The sequence below is a fragment of the Galeopterus variegatus genome, unplaced genomic scaffold (assembly GCF_000696425.1).
Source record: "Galeopterus variegatus unplaced genomic scaffold, G_variegatus-3.0.2 Scaffold2410, whole genome shotgun sequence".
Lineage (NCBI taxonomy): Eukaryota > Metazoa > Chordata > Mammalia > Dermoptera > Cynocephalidae > Galeopterus > Galeopterus variegatus.
In genome coordinates this window covers 169,231-182,256 of record NW_007728521.1, presented here as the reverse complement: position 1 = coordinate 182,256, position 13,026 = coordinate 169,231, and the positions used below count along the sequence as shown (strand labels likewise).

General features: G+C 36.4%; 1 protein-coding gene across 2 annotated transcripts in view; it reads left to right on the top strand.

The window, feature by feature from the left end:
* The window catches only part of AP3B1 (adaptor-related protein complex 3, beta 1 subunit), a 254,762-nt gene that overhangs the window by 109,970 nt on the left and 131,766 nt on the right, over positions 1-13,026 (top strand). For both annotated transcript variants that reach the window (XM_008581623.1, XM_008581622.1), the window contains exon 14: positions 8,460-8,636. In XM_008581623.1, coding sequence (XP_008579845.1) covers positions 8,460-8,636 — 177 coding nt within the window. The remainder of the gene's footprint in view (positions 1-8,459; positions 8,637-13,026) is intronic.

Below are 13,026 nucleotides of genomic sequence, written 5' to 3'. Positions count from 1 at the left end.
ACTATTAGGTCTGCTTTCTTAACCAATACGTTATGCCATATTTTGCTTTCACTCATAATCTATCTTTTAAAATTTTATTTTATTTTGTTTTTAATTGACAGATAATTGTATATATTTTGGGGGTCACCTATCTTTTCTGTATTCAGTTCACATGTCTACTCATTGACCTGGTCAGTATTTTATTATTGTTATTTCTTTTTGCTTCCCCCAAATCATTGAGAAATCTAATGGAGAATTAGACTGATGTGGTCTGTTTGCCCAAGTGTGGAACAGCTGTTCGGTGTTATTTGTCAATGATCTATTGATGGGAGATGAGAGGGTAAACTTTTTTCCTCAAGTCAGCTTAGATGGACATCTAGCATCTCTGGCAGCAAGCATTAAATTTCAGTAGTATCTTTAGTCATTGTAACAACTCCAAATACTCCCACACATATTTAGATACTTCCTATGAAAGTGATATAGCTCCCAATAAGAACCAATTCTTTAACCAATAAATAATGAATGAACACGGGGAAAACTCTAGATGGGGGAAGACAAAGCATTGAGATACATACGTGAGTATATGTATGTATTTACACACATAATAAAATGTATACTGGTAGACTAGGAATGTCCAACAGAAGTGCTAAATGAGATCTCTTAAAAAAGGGGCATAATATAAGGAAAATTCTTATCTAGAAATAAAAATATTGAATAATCTTAGGAAAACAGGGATGGGATGGGATGGAGATCAGTATAAAAATATTTTAAATATGGGAGGAAGAAAATGGAAGGAGGTAAAATTATTATAATATTCTCATCTTGTGTTAAAAGAGTAGTAAGGTGAAAAAAGATTATCTTGGGGTAAAAACAATGGGTTTTGGTGGGGGAAATAGTATCTTGTTTACAAGTAATGGTAGAGAAGTATGTGCCTGATTATGGAGAAGGAAATAGGAATGTGGAGTTCTGTATTTCCAAATTTCTTGTGCAAAATTTTATTACAGCTTGTGTTAGTAAATTTGTTCTGTTCCAGTTAGAAAGGAAGAGGCAATTATAAGAAGTGTTAGGGTTTCAAGGGAAGGTAGCTGCTTATACATAAAACCTGTGACAATCTATGAGACCTATATCATGAAAACCTCAGGCTTTCTTGGAAGAAAAATTTATCATATTTGAATATATCCCTGTCTGGGGCTAGAGGATATATATATATTTTTTTCCTTTTTGTCTTTTTTCGTGACCGGCAACGGATCGCATCCCTCAGTGTCACGCCTGTACCGGACCGGCAACGAGATTGCAACCCTCGGTGTTGCAACCCTCGGTGTTGCGCCCGCACCTCGCTCAGCCAGTGAGCAGCCGGTCTGTATGTGGGATCCGAACCCTCGGCGGGAGCACCGCCGCACTCCCAAGTGGCGCACTGTAGCAGTGCGCCACCGGGCCGGCCCTAGAGGATATTTTTGATTGCATTGACTTTCTCCCCAACAGTTGTTGGAGTATTAGCCAAGTAAATACTTTATTACAGATTTATATAGTGAAGCTTGTTTTTTGGTTTTGGTTTTTGGCAGAAGATAACCATTAATGGAATTCCAGATTCACAAAAGGGAAAAAGAGGAACAAATAGCAACCTGACCAAACCAGAAATAAATAAGAGGAAATAAAGGAAACAGAAACGTAAAATAAATAATAACTTTCAAAAAGTAAGATGGAAGAAATAAAATCAAGTATGTCTTACCGTGAATATGAATGGACCGAGAAAAAACAGATTTTCAAATTGGAATAAAAAATAAAAGCTAGATACAGGCCATTTATAATTAAAACACCTCAATCAAGTGATAGAGCTTGACAATAAGAAGGTATTGAAAGAGATATTAAGCAAATATGAACAAGAAAGTAAGATTTAGAGTTAAGATCATTTAACAAGATAAAAAGGAGCATTATAAAATAGGCTAACTTACAAAGGAATTAACAAGCATAAACCTATCTGCACAAAAAATATAGCAAACAAATAGATATGTAAAGGAAAAACATTTTTAAAATGTAAGGAGAAATTGATAAAATACAGTTATGGTGAGTAACTTTAGTATACTACTCTTATATTAGATATTCCTAGTAGACAGATGTAAGGACATAAAGTAAAATGATAGAATAAAGATCGATTTAGTAAATACAGATAAAACCTCATATCTCTTGAACAGATAATACCCTCTTTTAGGAGTGTATCCATTGAACATTTTCAAAAAATCAGGAATGTATTTGGACATAAAGAAAAATTAAAGATTTCACATTCTTTGACCTTAAAGTAATAAAATCAGGACGAATGGATAAGGACAATGTGTTATAAACATAGAGTAGAATACTACTCAGCCATAAAAAAGCACATTCACAGCAACGTGGATGAATTTGGAGAAAATTATGTTGAGTGAAATAAGCCAGGCACAGAAAGAGAAATACTACATGTCCTCATTCATAAGTGGGAGCTAAGAAACAAAGAAAGAAAGAAAGACTATAATAAAACATTGAACTTTCAGGAGAGAACAGATGTACAGTTACTAGAAGTCGGAAAGGGGGAGGGGAGTAGGGGAATAGGGAGTAATTGGTTACGGGACAGAAAAAGATTTAAGTAATTTAAAAGGGCACCAGACGAGTTATAAAGTAAGAAATGTGCTTTTAGATCAAAGGAAAAGTTTAAAGACTGAACGCAAGCTTTCATAAAACCTAGAAAAAGAAAATGCTTTATTCCAAAATGTGTAGGAGGGACATGGCTAAAATAAATTTCACCATTTTTAAAGAGAGATCAAAAATAAAAGAACTAGGTATTTGTCTTAAGAAATTTGAAAAAGACCAATGAAACAAAGCATAAAAACCTAAGGAGAGGAATCAAAGTTGATTTTGTAAAATAGAATACCAAAAGAAAAAAAGAAGAAATTGATAAATACACATTAAATCTGGCCATTTGGAAAGGTAGTGAAAACCCCTCCTGATTGTGATAAGACAAAGAGAGTAAGCAAACATAGAAAAATCTGGAATGTGATAATAGGAAAGATTAAAAAAATTACAAGAAAACTATGCAATTCTATAGCACAGGTTTGAACTTCAGGAGAATGAAAAGCTGATGATGAGTTGCTACTGCTCATCTGACATATCTGAGGAAGCTGAAGTGCTTGACACAGGACAAGGAAGCAAGAAGGAAGATAATTGATTGAGCAGAACCCTAAAAATGGTCAGGGATTGGAGACACAAGTTACTGCACAACAAGGTGACGAGGGATGTAGCAGACATAAGCTTCAAAGTCAAGGAAGAGGAGTGATTGAATCCCCAGAATCTCTCTATTCCTGTCAAGAGAACTGTTATTCACATAAGAACATTAGCCATGTGGAAACAGAAGCAGGGTTTTATTAATCTGACCAACTGTCTGATAACTCGTAAATGTGGGCAGGTGATTCTAAAATGTGAGCCTTAAAATAGACGTATTAGTTTATTTCTCTTGCTTATAACAAAACACCTGGAACTGGGTGATTTATAAGAAAACAAAATTTATTGCTTACAGTTTCAGAGGCTGGAAGTCCAAAGTCCAGAGAACACATCTGGTGAAGGCCTTCTTTAGTGGTGATTCAATGATGGCAGGGTATCACATTGCAAAAATGGCAGAGCAGAGAGAGACTAGCCTCTCATGTGCACTCCTTTTAAAGCTCTCAGAACCATGCTTCTGACCATCATTATTAATCCATTCACTACAGTGGGGTCCTTACAATCTAATGACCTCTTCAAGGCCCCACCTTTCAATTACCATAATAGTATTTCCTACCCTCAACAGTTACAGTGGGAATTAAGCTTCTGATACATGAACTTTGCAGGACACAATTCAGTCAATCCACAGCCATAAGAGACCTTTATTCTCCTTAATCTCTACCTATTTTGCCCTCAAACCCAAGAATGCTATCTTAAACCACTGTGATTTCAGAAAAAGCCAATCTGACCAGTGTCAAGGGACAAGAGTACAGTGTTGAGCATGTTTCCCTCAGTGCCTAGACCACTTCATCAGGACAGAATCTTGGGCTCATCCACCCTTGGAAGGAGGGAGAACATAAGTGATAGATTTCTTTCCACCTTGACCACCTTACCTGTCCATGAAACAAGAGGTGAAAGGAAGTGGGAAAATGCCCCACTCTGCATGGGTGCAAGAAGAGGCAAGACGATGGCTTAGACCTACTCTGAAAAGTCTGGCTCTTTAAGGAAATGGCAAGAGGCCGTAAGGGAGTCATTACACAATGTGGCAGAAAAACAGGGGACAAAGGAATGATCTTTCATTTGATTAATTAGTAAATGAGACCCATCGAGGGGAACTTATTTGCTTCCATGATACACATGATCAATCTGTGTCCAGAACTAGTCTTTTTGGCTTGCTGGCTAATATGCTTCCTAGTTTGCCATACTTATCTAGTTTCAGTCCAGTGGTCTAATGTGAATTCTGGATTCAGACCTGGAGTTCCAATTCTGGTTCCACCACAGACAGGCTGTGAGATGTGGGCAAGTTTCTTAACTCCAGTTTCCTCATATTATCAAGTGTGGATAACGGTAGAGCCTACTTCACAGTGCTTTGATGATAATTGCCTAAAAATTTTTCTAAAGTTCTCAAAAAAAAAAAAGTGCCTGGCATGTGGTTAGATCTCAATAGATGTTAGCTATGTAATTTTTTTTTGAAGGAGAACATACATTTTATCATATTCAAGGCTTTGATTCTATTATTATTTAGTAAGTGGCATAGTTGAAAATATGAAAACTAACATTTAAGTTTATTCTACTTTTTGAACTCATTCAAGTTGGATAGGTTTATGTCTATAGTAAGTTTATGTGTTCTGATTGGGAATGTTTCATCCTTTGGAGTGTCCTTCTGAAAACTAACATTTAAGTTTATTCTACTTTTTGAACTCATTCAAGTTGGATAGGTTTATGTCTATAGTAAGTTTATGTGTTCTGATTGGGAATGTTTCATCCTTTGGAGTGTCCTTCTGAAAACTAACATTTAAGTTTATTCTACTTTTTGAACTCATTCAAGTTGGATAGGTTTATGTCTATAGTAAGTTTATGTGTTCTGATTGGGAATGTTTCATCCTTTGGAGTGTCCTTCATTTGTGGTAAATACTGCTTTTGGAGTAAAGTTCTTCCAGAATAAAATGCATACTACCTACTTGAGGATTGCTCTAAAAGGATTTCACGTAATGTTTAATGGGACAGGCGGGGATTTCATATCATAAAAGAACAATTGAAAGATGTTATTCTGTAAAGACTTCTGAGTAATATTGAAATAGCACTTTATTCACTTCTTGTCCAGATGCCTCACTGGATGCCTGCCATTTCACAAGTTACCTACCCTTGCCCTGCTACCTTAATACATATTGAGTCCAGGTGGCAGAATATTGGATCTGATTTGCATTCGTATATACTTTGTTTAGATGTTTACTGATTTGCTTTTGACAAATTTAAATAAATAAAATTGATGTTTTTGTAGGATTTTACTTTAGATTGTTGCTCTGTGCAGTGGGCTAGTGTTGAAAAACAATAGCTTTTAAATTGAACTGCTTACAAAGTGATCTGTAAAATTTTGCTTAATGTGTTTCTGTAACTGCTGTGGTGGGTTGGGAATCATCATTTGTTTTTGTAGGCAAGTTAATGGGTTAAAATGGCTGTGGAAACTGCCTTCTAGTAGAATGTTTGAAAAGTGCACTTAACTACTTGCTCAGAGTGTTTAGAATAAAGAATCAGGCAAAGTCATTTACAATCTAGTGTGTTTTTGAGAATATTGAAAAGCAGAGGTTCATAATGAAAGTATTATATCATATGTATAACTGTGTGTGCGTGCATCTGTGTGTTATTAGTTGGTTTTAGTTCAGTGTTCCTATTTATTCTGTGGTTGAAAAGACCATTGTAGAACAAAAAGTGACTAATTTTCTTATTTGCAGTTTTTTCAGTTGTTTCAAATCCTTGGAAGTAGTAGCCATGGACTTATAGTATCAGTGGTGTACAAATGGGAACCATAATAACTTAATTGGGAGAAAGAGAGAGGGGGCTAGAATCTGAAAATATTGGGGTTCCAATTCCACCCAAATGCACAAAAACATTGGCTTTGTCAGTTTTCTAAGCTTTATTTTGTTTATTTTTTTGGTAGCTGGCTGGTATGGGGATCTGAACTATTGACCTTGGTGTTATCAGCACCATGTTTTCACTAAGTGAGCAACTGGCCAGCCCCATATTGAGATTTTCATTGCTAGCATTAAGATTTATTGATTTTAATTTTTTTCAGAGTTGTATTTTAAATGTATGCATTATGAATGTTTAGTGTATTCAAATATTGTTAGTTTAATCTTAGTATATTAATACATACAATCTCTTATAATTCTTTTTGAGGTTGTCTTTTTATGCAGAGGAGAATTACGTGTGTTTTATCGGAAGAAAATTACTTAAAATGGGGTAATAGATTGTGATGTGTCATAGAATTCTAATTTTTATACTACAATATATAATAAAATATTTAAGAAAAATAAATCTAGCATAACTGAAATCTGAAGTTGCTCATATATTCTTATTTAGAGGTACCTTCATTATGGCAAGCAACTTGAATTGCTCCATACTGGAAACTATAATATAACACTCAATTACTATTTTTTAGCCCAATTTAAAATAATAGATTGGGGGCCAGCCCGTGGCTTACTCGGGAGAGTGAGGTGCTGATAACACCACGGCCCCGGGTTCGGATCCCATATAGGGATGGCCGATTGGCTCATCGGGTGAGCGTGGTGCTGACAACACCAAGTCAAGGGTTAAGATCCCCTTACCAGTCATCTTTAAAAAAAAAATAAATAAATAAAATAATAATAATAGATTGGGAGTAAGGTATTAATGCAGTGTAACTTTTGGAACATTAAAACTAACCTCTTTCTTTCCAGAAATCACTATACAGTAAGGGTATCAGTTTTATCACACTGCATGAGTACATTTAGCACTTATACCATTTTTTAAAATTCCTTAAATATAATGATGTCTTCTGTCTTATTAAACTTATTCTAAATATTAATTTAAAGGTGATGCTGTTATAATGTTTGGAAATATATACTTTTTTATTTTATAGCTTTTCTGATGACCTCATTCTGATTCTGGTGAATTTAGGGGTATCTTAATATTTTTGTATTATTTTGTCAAATAGGTATTTTGAAAGAATTTGAGGTGGTAGATACTGTGATAAAATTTTAGCTACACAATGGTTCTTATTCTCACTTTTCTTTTTTAACAGTCATACTATGTATAGCTGTGAAACTATACAGAAAATATTAGGACTTTATTTGAGGAATTATAAAAGGACTTCATGAAAATAGTGTTATCTTTTCTTGGGATGCTGCCTTTTAATGATAGCCATCAGCTTTTTCATTCATTATAAAAAGCAAATTTTCTATGCTGGGTGAAAATGTTCATAGAAACTAATTTACATACCCTCTCAAATTCCTTTTGTAATAGGGGAGGATACAAATAAGCAAATAGCAATAAAACTAATTTGCATACTCTAGAATGTTGGTCTTAATGGTACTGATGGAAGGTTTCCAATTTGTAGCAAAGCAGTGATTTTTAAGAAAACAACTTATATTGAAATATACTTTATTTAAAAAAAATGCCAGAATGCAATATTGGACAATTTTATCCCTGTTTCTTTTGTTGATAAAATAATAGATCAGGACTCATGAATTTATAAGCAGACCTTGAGGATCATGTCTATTTGATACTTCCAGTGCTGTAGGTGCAGATACATAGAGGACAATAACAGTTTTGATTTGCAATTGTGGTCTTTAATAGATCTATTCCTCTTTTATCCATGAGTACTAAAAATGTGGTTTGTGGACGACCTGTCTCAGGAATCATCTGTGGTGCTTGTTAAAACAGATTCCTGGGCACCACCACAGAACCACATTCTTAGAGCTGATACTAGAAACCTGCCTTTTCAGTAAAAACCCTAGATGATTTTTATGAGCATTGAGGTTTGAGAACTGTTGCTCTAGAGCAGGGTTTGGCAAACCTTTTCTAGAAATTGCTAGATAGTCAATATTTTTAGCTTTGAGTGCTTCATTGCAACTACTCACTTCTGCTGTTATAGTACAAAAGCAGCAACAGACAGTACAGAAACAAATGGGTTTGGATAGCCAGATTTGGCCCAAGAATTTGCCACTCTCTGATAGAATCTAGATTCTAGACCATTGGTTTTTATTCCATGACTCTTTTCTCAGGCATTTTCTTTGAAATCAGTTTTAATGAGATTCCCTATTTGTTTATTTTTTGGTAACTGAAGGAAATCCATAAATGTAGGTGCACTTCCTGGATATACATTAAATGAATTGATAGATGTAAAACCTATATAAGCTTTAAAATCTCTTCTATGTTAATATTAAGGAGAGTATGATTATCTTATTTCTAACTATGTAATCTGCTTGAAATATTAGGTTCCCGTGGCTAGAGCAAGTATTCTTTGGCTAATTGGAGAAAACTGTGAACGAGTTCCTGTAATTGCTCCTGATGTTTTGAGGAAGATGGCTAAAAGCTTCACTAATGAAGATGATTTGGTAAAACTGCAGATTTTAAATCTGGCAGCAAAGTTGTATTTAACCAACTCCAAACAGGTAAGAGGCTGATCGTTAGTCAACCTATCTGATATATACTTTCCTCTTTACTCTGATCAAATAGCTAAGTCCTGTTCATGCATTAGTCTGTCCATTAAACAATTACTAGGTGTCTGTTTATTTCAGGTTCTATTGAGATATAATAGAACTCCAGAGGAGTTATTGAAAGTTTGAAGTAGAAGGAGGAGAGAAGACAGAGCAAGTTTCGTAAAGAATTGACTAAGAGGTTGTTTACTATATAGAAAAAGGGGTGGTTTACAGAATAAGGAAAGAGGAGAGCAGAGGGTCAGAGTCATGAAACAGTTGGTGTTTTTAGGAAATTTTTGAAGGTTAGTCGGTAAAAATAGATACTACGGTCTGAAATGGTCTGAATGTTTGTGTCCCCCATCCCCCCCCAAATTTGTATGGTGAGACCTAATCAACAATGTGATGGTATTAGGAGGTGGGGCCTTTGGGAGGTGATTAGTTCATGAGCATGGAGCCCTTATGAAATGTATTTAGTGCCCTTATAAGAGACACCTGCGAGCTAGCTTCTACCATGCGACGGCACCATTGAGAAGGTGCCATGTATGAACTATCAGCCACCAAACATGCAGGTGCTGTGATCTTAGACTTCCCAGCCTCCAAAACTATGAGAAATTTCATAGTTTTGAAATTAAAAATGTTGTTTTAGGCTTCCCAGTCTATGGTATTTTGTTATAGCAGCCCAAGTAGACTAAGACATTAGGCAGTTTGAGGACTTAAGTGGCTTGTGTGCTGTGCTAAGTAGTATGGACCTTGTACTACAAGTGAAAGGGAAACCATTAAAAACTTTTTCATGTTGCTATAATATACCAGATTTGCAGTTTAGAATATTCATTTTTTTAAGTCCATTAACTCTTTGAGCAACTGTTGATAAGAGGAATCATTTTTGCATCTATGTATAAAATAGGGATGACTTCACCCTTTTTTCTGAATCTGAATTGCTATTCTACATGTGTGTAGGACTTACCTGTTTATAAGATTAGAATAGCATTGTTTCTCATTTGCAGTTAAGCCTCTTAGTAGGCTTTATGCTCCATGTCCTATCTCTATTTTTCTCTCTAATTTTCCCTTTCACTCTGACTTTTACTTTTGCCTTTGTGCAGTTTTTTTTTCTGTATTTCCCTCTGTCTGTCTTTGTATTTGTCTGCCTCCCCAAAACTTCCTCTGTCGAGGTATCTTTCTACACCCTCTGCCCCATCCCATTACTGCAGTCCATAGTCTGTGTCTATCATTCTCTCCTTTCTCTTCCATCTCCTTTTGTCCCTCTCTTTTTGTATTTTCAGTGTGTCTCTCTGTATGGGTCTCCCTTTCTATCTGCCTTCTCTGCCTACGCATAGGCCACACTCATTTTCCAGTACACTGTTGTGTGTCATTCAGAATCCCCAGGTTGATTCCTCAAATTTATTTCTGTATACTGTGGGATGTTTTTATCCCTAATTGTGATATAAGTTGTATTATTATAGCTTTTGCTGATTGGTGTACATGATTTATAACCAGATATTTGCAAATATTTTCACGATTCTAGATTTTATCTTTACATCTCAAGTCATCTTTAAAAGGAATCAGTTATCATTTCCAAGTGTCTTATAGATATCTTTATGAAATGAGATATTTATTAAAAACTGAATAAAAGAAAGGAGACCAATGTTTGCTGCATTGTGTTTATTGATAAAACAGAGAGTTTTAGCCTTAAACTCCCTGTGTTCACTAAATCCATGTGGTCTATATATTGAAGGTCAATATAATACCTAGAATATTATGATTTTCTGTCTGGTTTGGGTACTCTAAATATATGTAGCTATGGATTATTAGAAAAGTAATTTAAAAAATTGTACATTAGTCAAGACAGAACAACACTAAATAAAGGTTCTGTCTGTGGCCCTTTTCTTTTCAGTGTAAATTACCAATAATGGAATGTAGTACTCTTTATTTAGAAATTGTAGTGTATTCCATGTCTTTTTATTCAGTGAATTTGATGACAAAATAGTTTGTACTCAGATTATTTTCTTGAACTGTTATTAGTGGAAGTTTTTTTTTTTTTTCCTTTTTGTCTTTGTTCGTGTCTGGCAACGGATCGCAACCCTCAGTGTCGCGCCCGTACCGGACCGGGACCGGCAACGGGATCGCAACCCTCGGTGTTGCTCCCGCGCCTCGCTCAGCCAGTGAGTGGGAACCGGTCTGTATGTGGGATCCGAACCCTCGGGCGGGAGTGCCGCCGCGCTTCCCAAGCGGCGCACTATCCAGTGCGCCACCGGGCCGGCCCCTAAAGAACTGTTTTAAGCACCATCACCTTGATAGCATTTTTTAGTTGTATGCTTCATAACCCATTGGATATGAGACAGGAACTAAAATGATCTCCTCGATCAAAATGTAAAAAAGGTATTTTCAGTACTTATTTTTCTCATTTATAAAACTGAACTAGGGTGACCAGGCCACAGTGTTCAGGGGCTGGTTTACTATGAAGCTCTGATACTTCTTTGTAGACCTGAATTCCCTGTGGTCTAGGTACCTCAGTGAGCATTCCTAGAGTTTTTATTGAATTGTCTAGTTACAGAGAATGTCTAAGTTGATTTTTGTAAGATTTAGTCCATTGTATTTATTTGTATACTTAAAGAATTGAGTAATAAACTTTACTACTTCAAAATATTTTTGCCTGATATAAAAATGAACTTAAAAATTAGTTAACAGTCTGCTTTTAGCATGGCTGAGTAAGGTCCTACTAAACTGACCCTCCCATAGATAACTATGAACTCCGGAAAAATTCAAAAAAAAAACAAACAAATGCCTGAAGACTCAGAAGAATATAGAAAAGCTGAAACATCTGGAGGGGAATGGATGCTTGGAAGAAGTGAGTGGCACAGAGTAATCTCCCCCCCCCCTTTTTTTTGTTTATTTCTTTTCAGTTTAATTTTATTTTTCCCAATTTTTTTTTCCTTTTTGTCTTTTTTTTACTGACCGGTAACGGGATCGCAACCCTCAGTGTTGCGCCCGTACCGGGGACCAGCAACGGGATCGCAACCCTTGGTGTTGCGCCCGCACCGCGCTCAGCCAGTGAGCGGGAACCGGTCTCCACATGGGATCTGAACCCTCGGCGGGAGTGCCGCTGCGCTCCCAAGTGGCACACTCTCCAGTGCGCCACCGGGCCGGCCCATATTTTTCCCATTTTTTATGGCTTTTGTCCTGAGAAAAGGCTACAGTTGGCACTGTGCACAGCAGCTAAAACTCCAGAAGTACACCCAAAGTCCTTCTGGCTTGAGGAAGTAGAGGACAGAGCTCAGGAAAACTAGACATTGGAAAGTTGAGGGATGCTGAAAAGGAGAGAGCCATAGTGAAGGAGCCTCAAAATCTGTGAATAACTCTGCCCAAATTTCTGGCTGACTCCTAAAGCACACATGTACAACGCAGATTCAGAGCAATACAACTAAGAATAAAGAGAGCTGAATTGAAATTTGAGGTGCACCCAAGACAAAGTTTGCACTTTGAACTCCACCAAGTTAATTGCTTGCTAGGATAAACAAAAGTCCAATATTCATTCAAAGAATATAACAGTGTCCTGGGTCTCTACAGTAAAACATTTGTAAAGTCCAAGATGCTATCCAAAATTACTCAACATAAGAAGAACTAGTATGGGGAATTATTTTGTTTAATGGGTATAGAGTTTCAGTTTGGGATATGAAAAAGTTATGGAGATGGTTAGTGGTAGGGGCTGCACAATCCTGTGGATATACTTAATGCTACTGAATTGTACACTTAAAAATGGTTAAAATGGTCAATTTTACTTAAGCACTGTAAAAAAGAAGACCAGGATAATGTGATCAATTTTCAAGAAAAAAAAAAATCAACCAAAAATAATACTGTGATGACCCAGATGTTGGAATTTGAAGGCAAACATTTTGAAGCAACTGTTACCAATATGGTCAGTGATGTAAAGAAAAATGCACTTATAATGACTGAAAAGATAAGAAATCTCAGCAGATAAGTTGAAATCCTAAAAAGAATCAACTGGAGTTTCTAGAACTGAAAAACAAAATCTCTGAACAGTCCACATCTTCTCTGTTTTGAGTATCACATTGTCACCTCTCCCACAGGGTGACGGAGATGCAAAGGATTACTCAAAGCCCATTTCTTCTGAGAAGTGAGAAGCCCTGAAGGGGTTAATTTTCCTGGAACCCTCAAGAGCAAAGCATTCCTTGGAAAAATAACACTGAACTGGAGTCTTCTCTCAGTATTTATTCTCCAGGCCAGAAAGTTACAGAAAAGGAACATAGGTAGTTACAAAAGAACAGTAAGGGGCCGGCCCGGTGGCGCACTGCTACAGTGCGCCGCTTGGGAGCGTGGCGGCGCTCCCGCCGAGGGGTCGGATCCC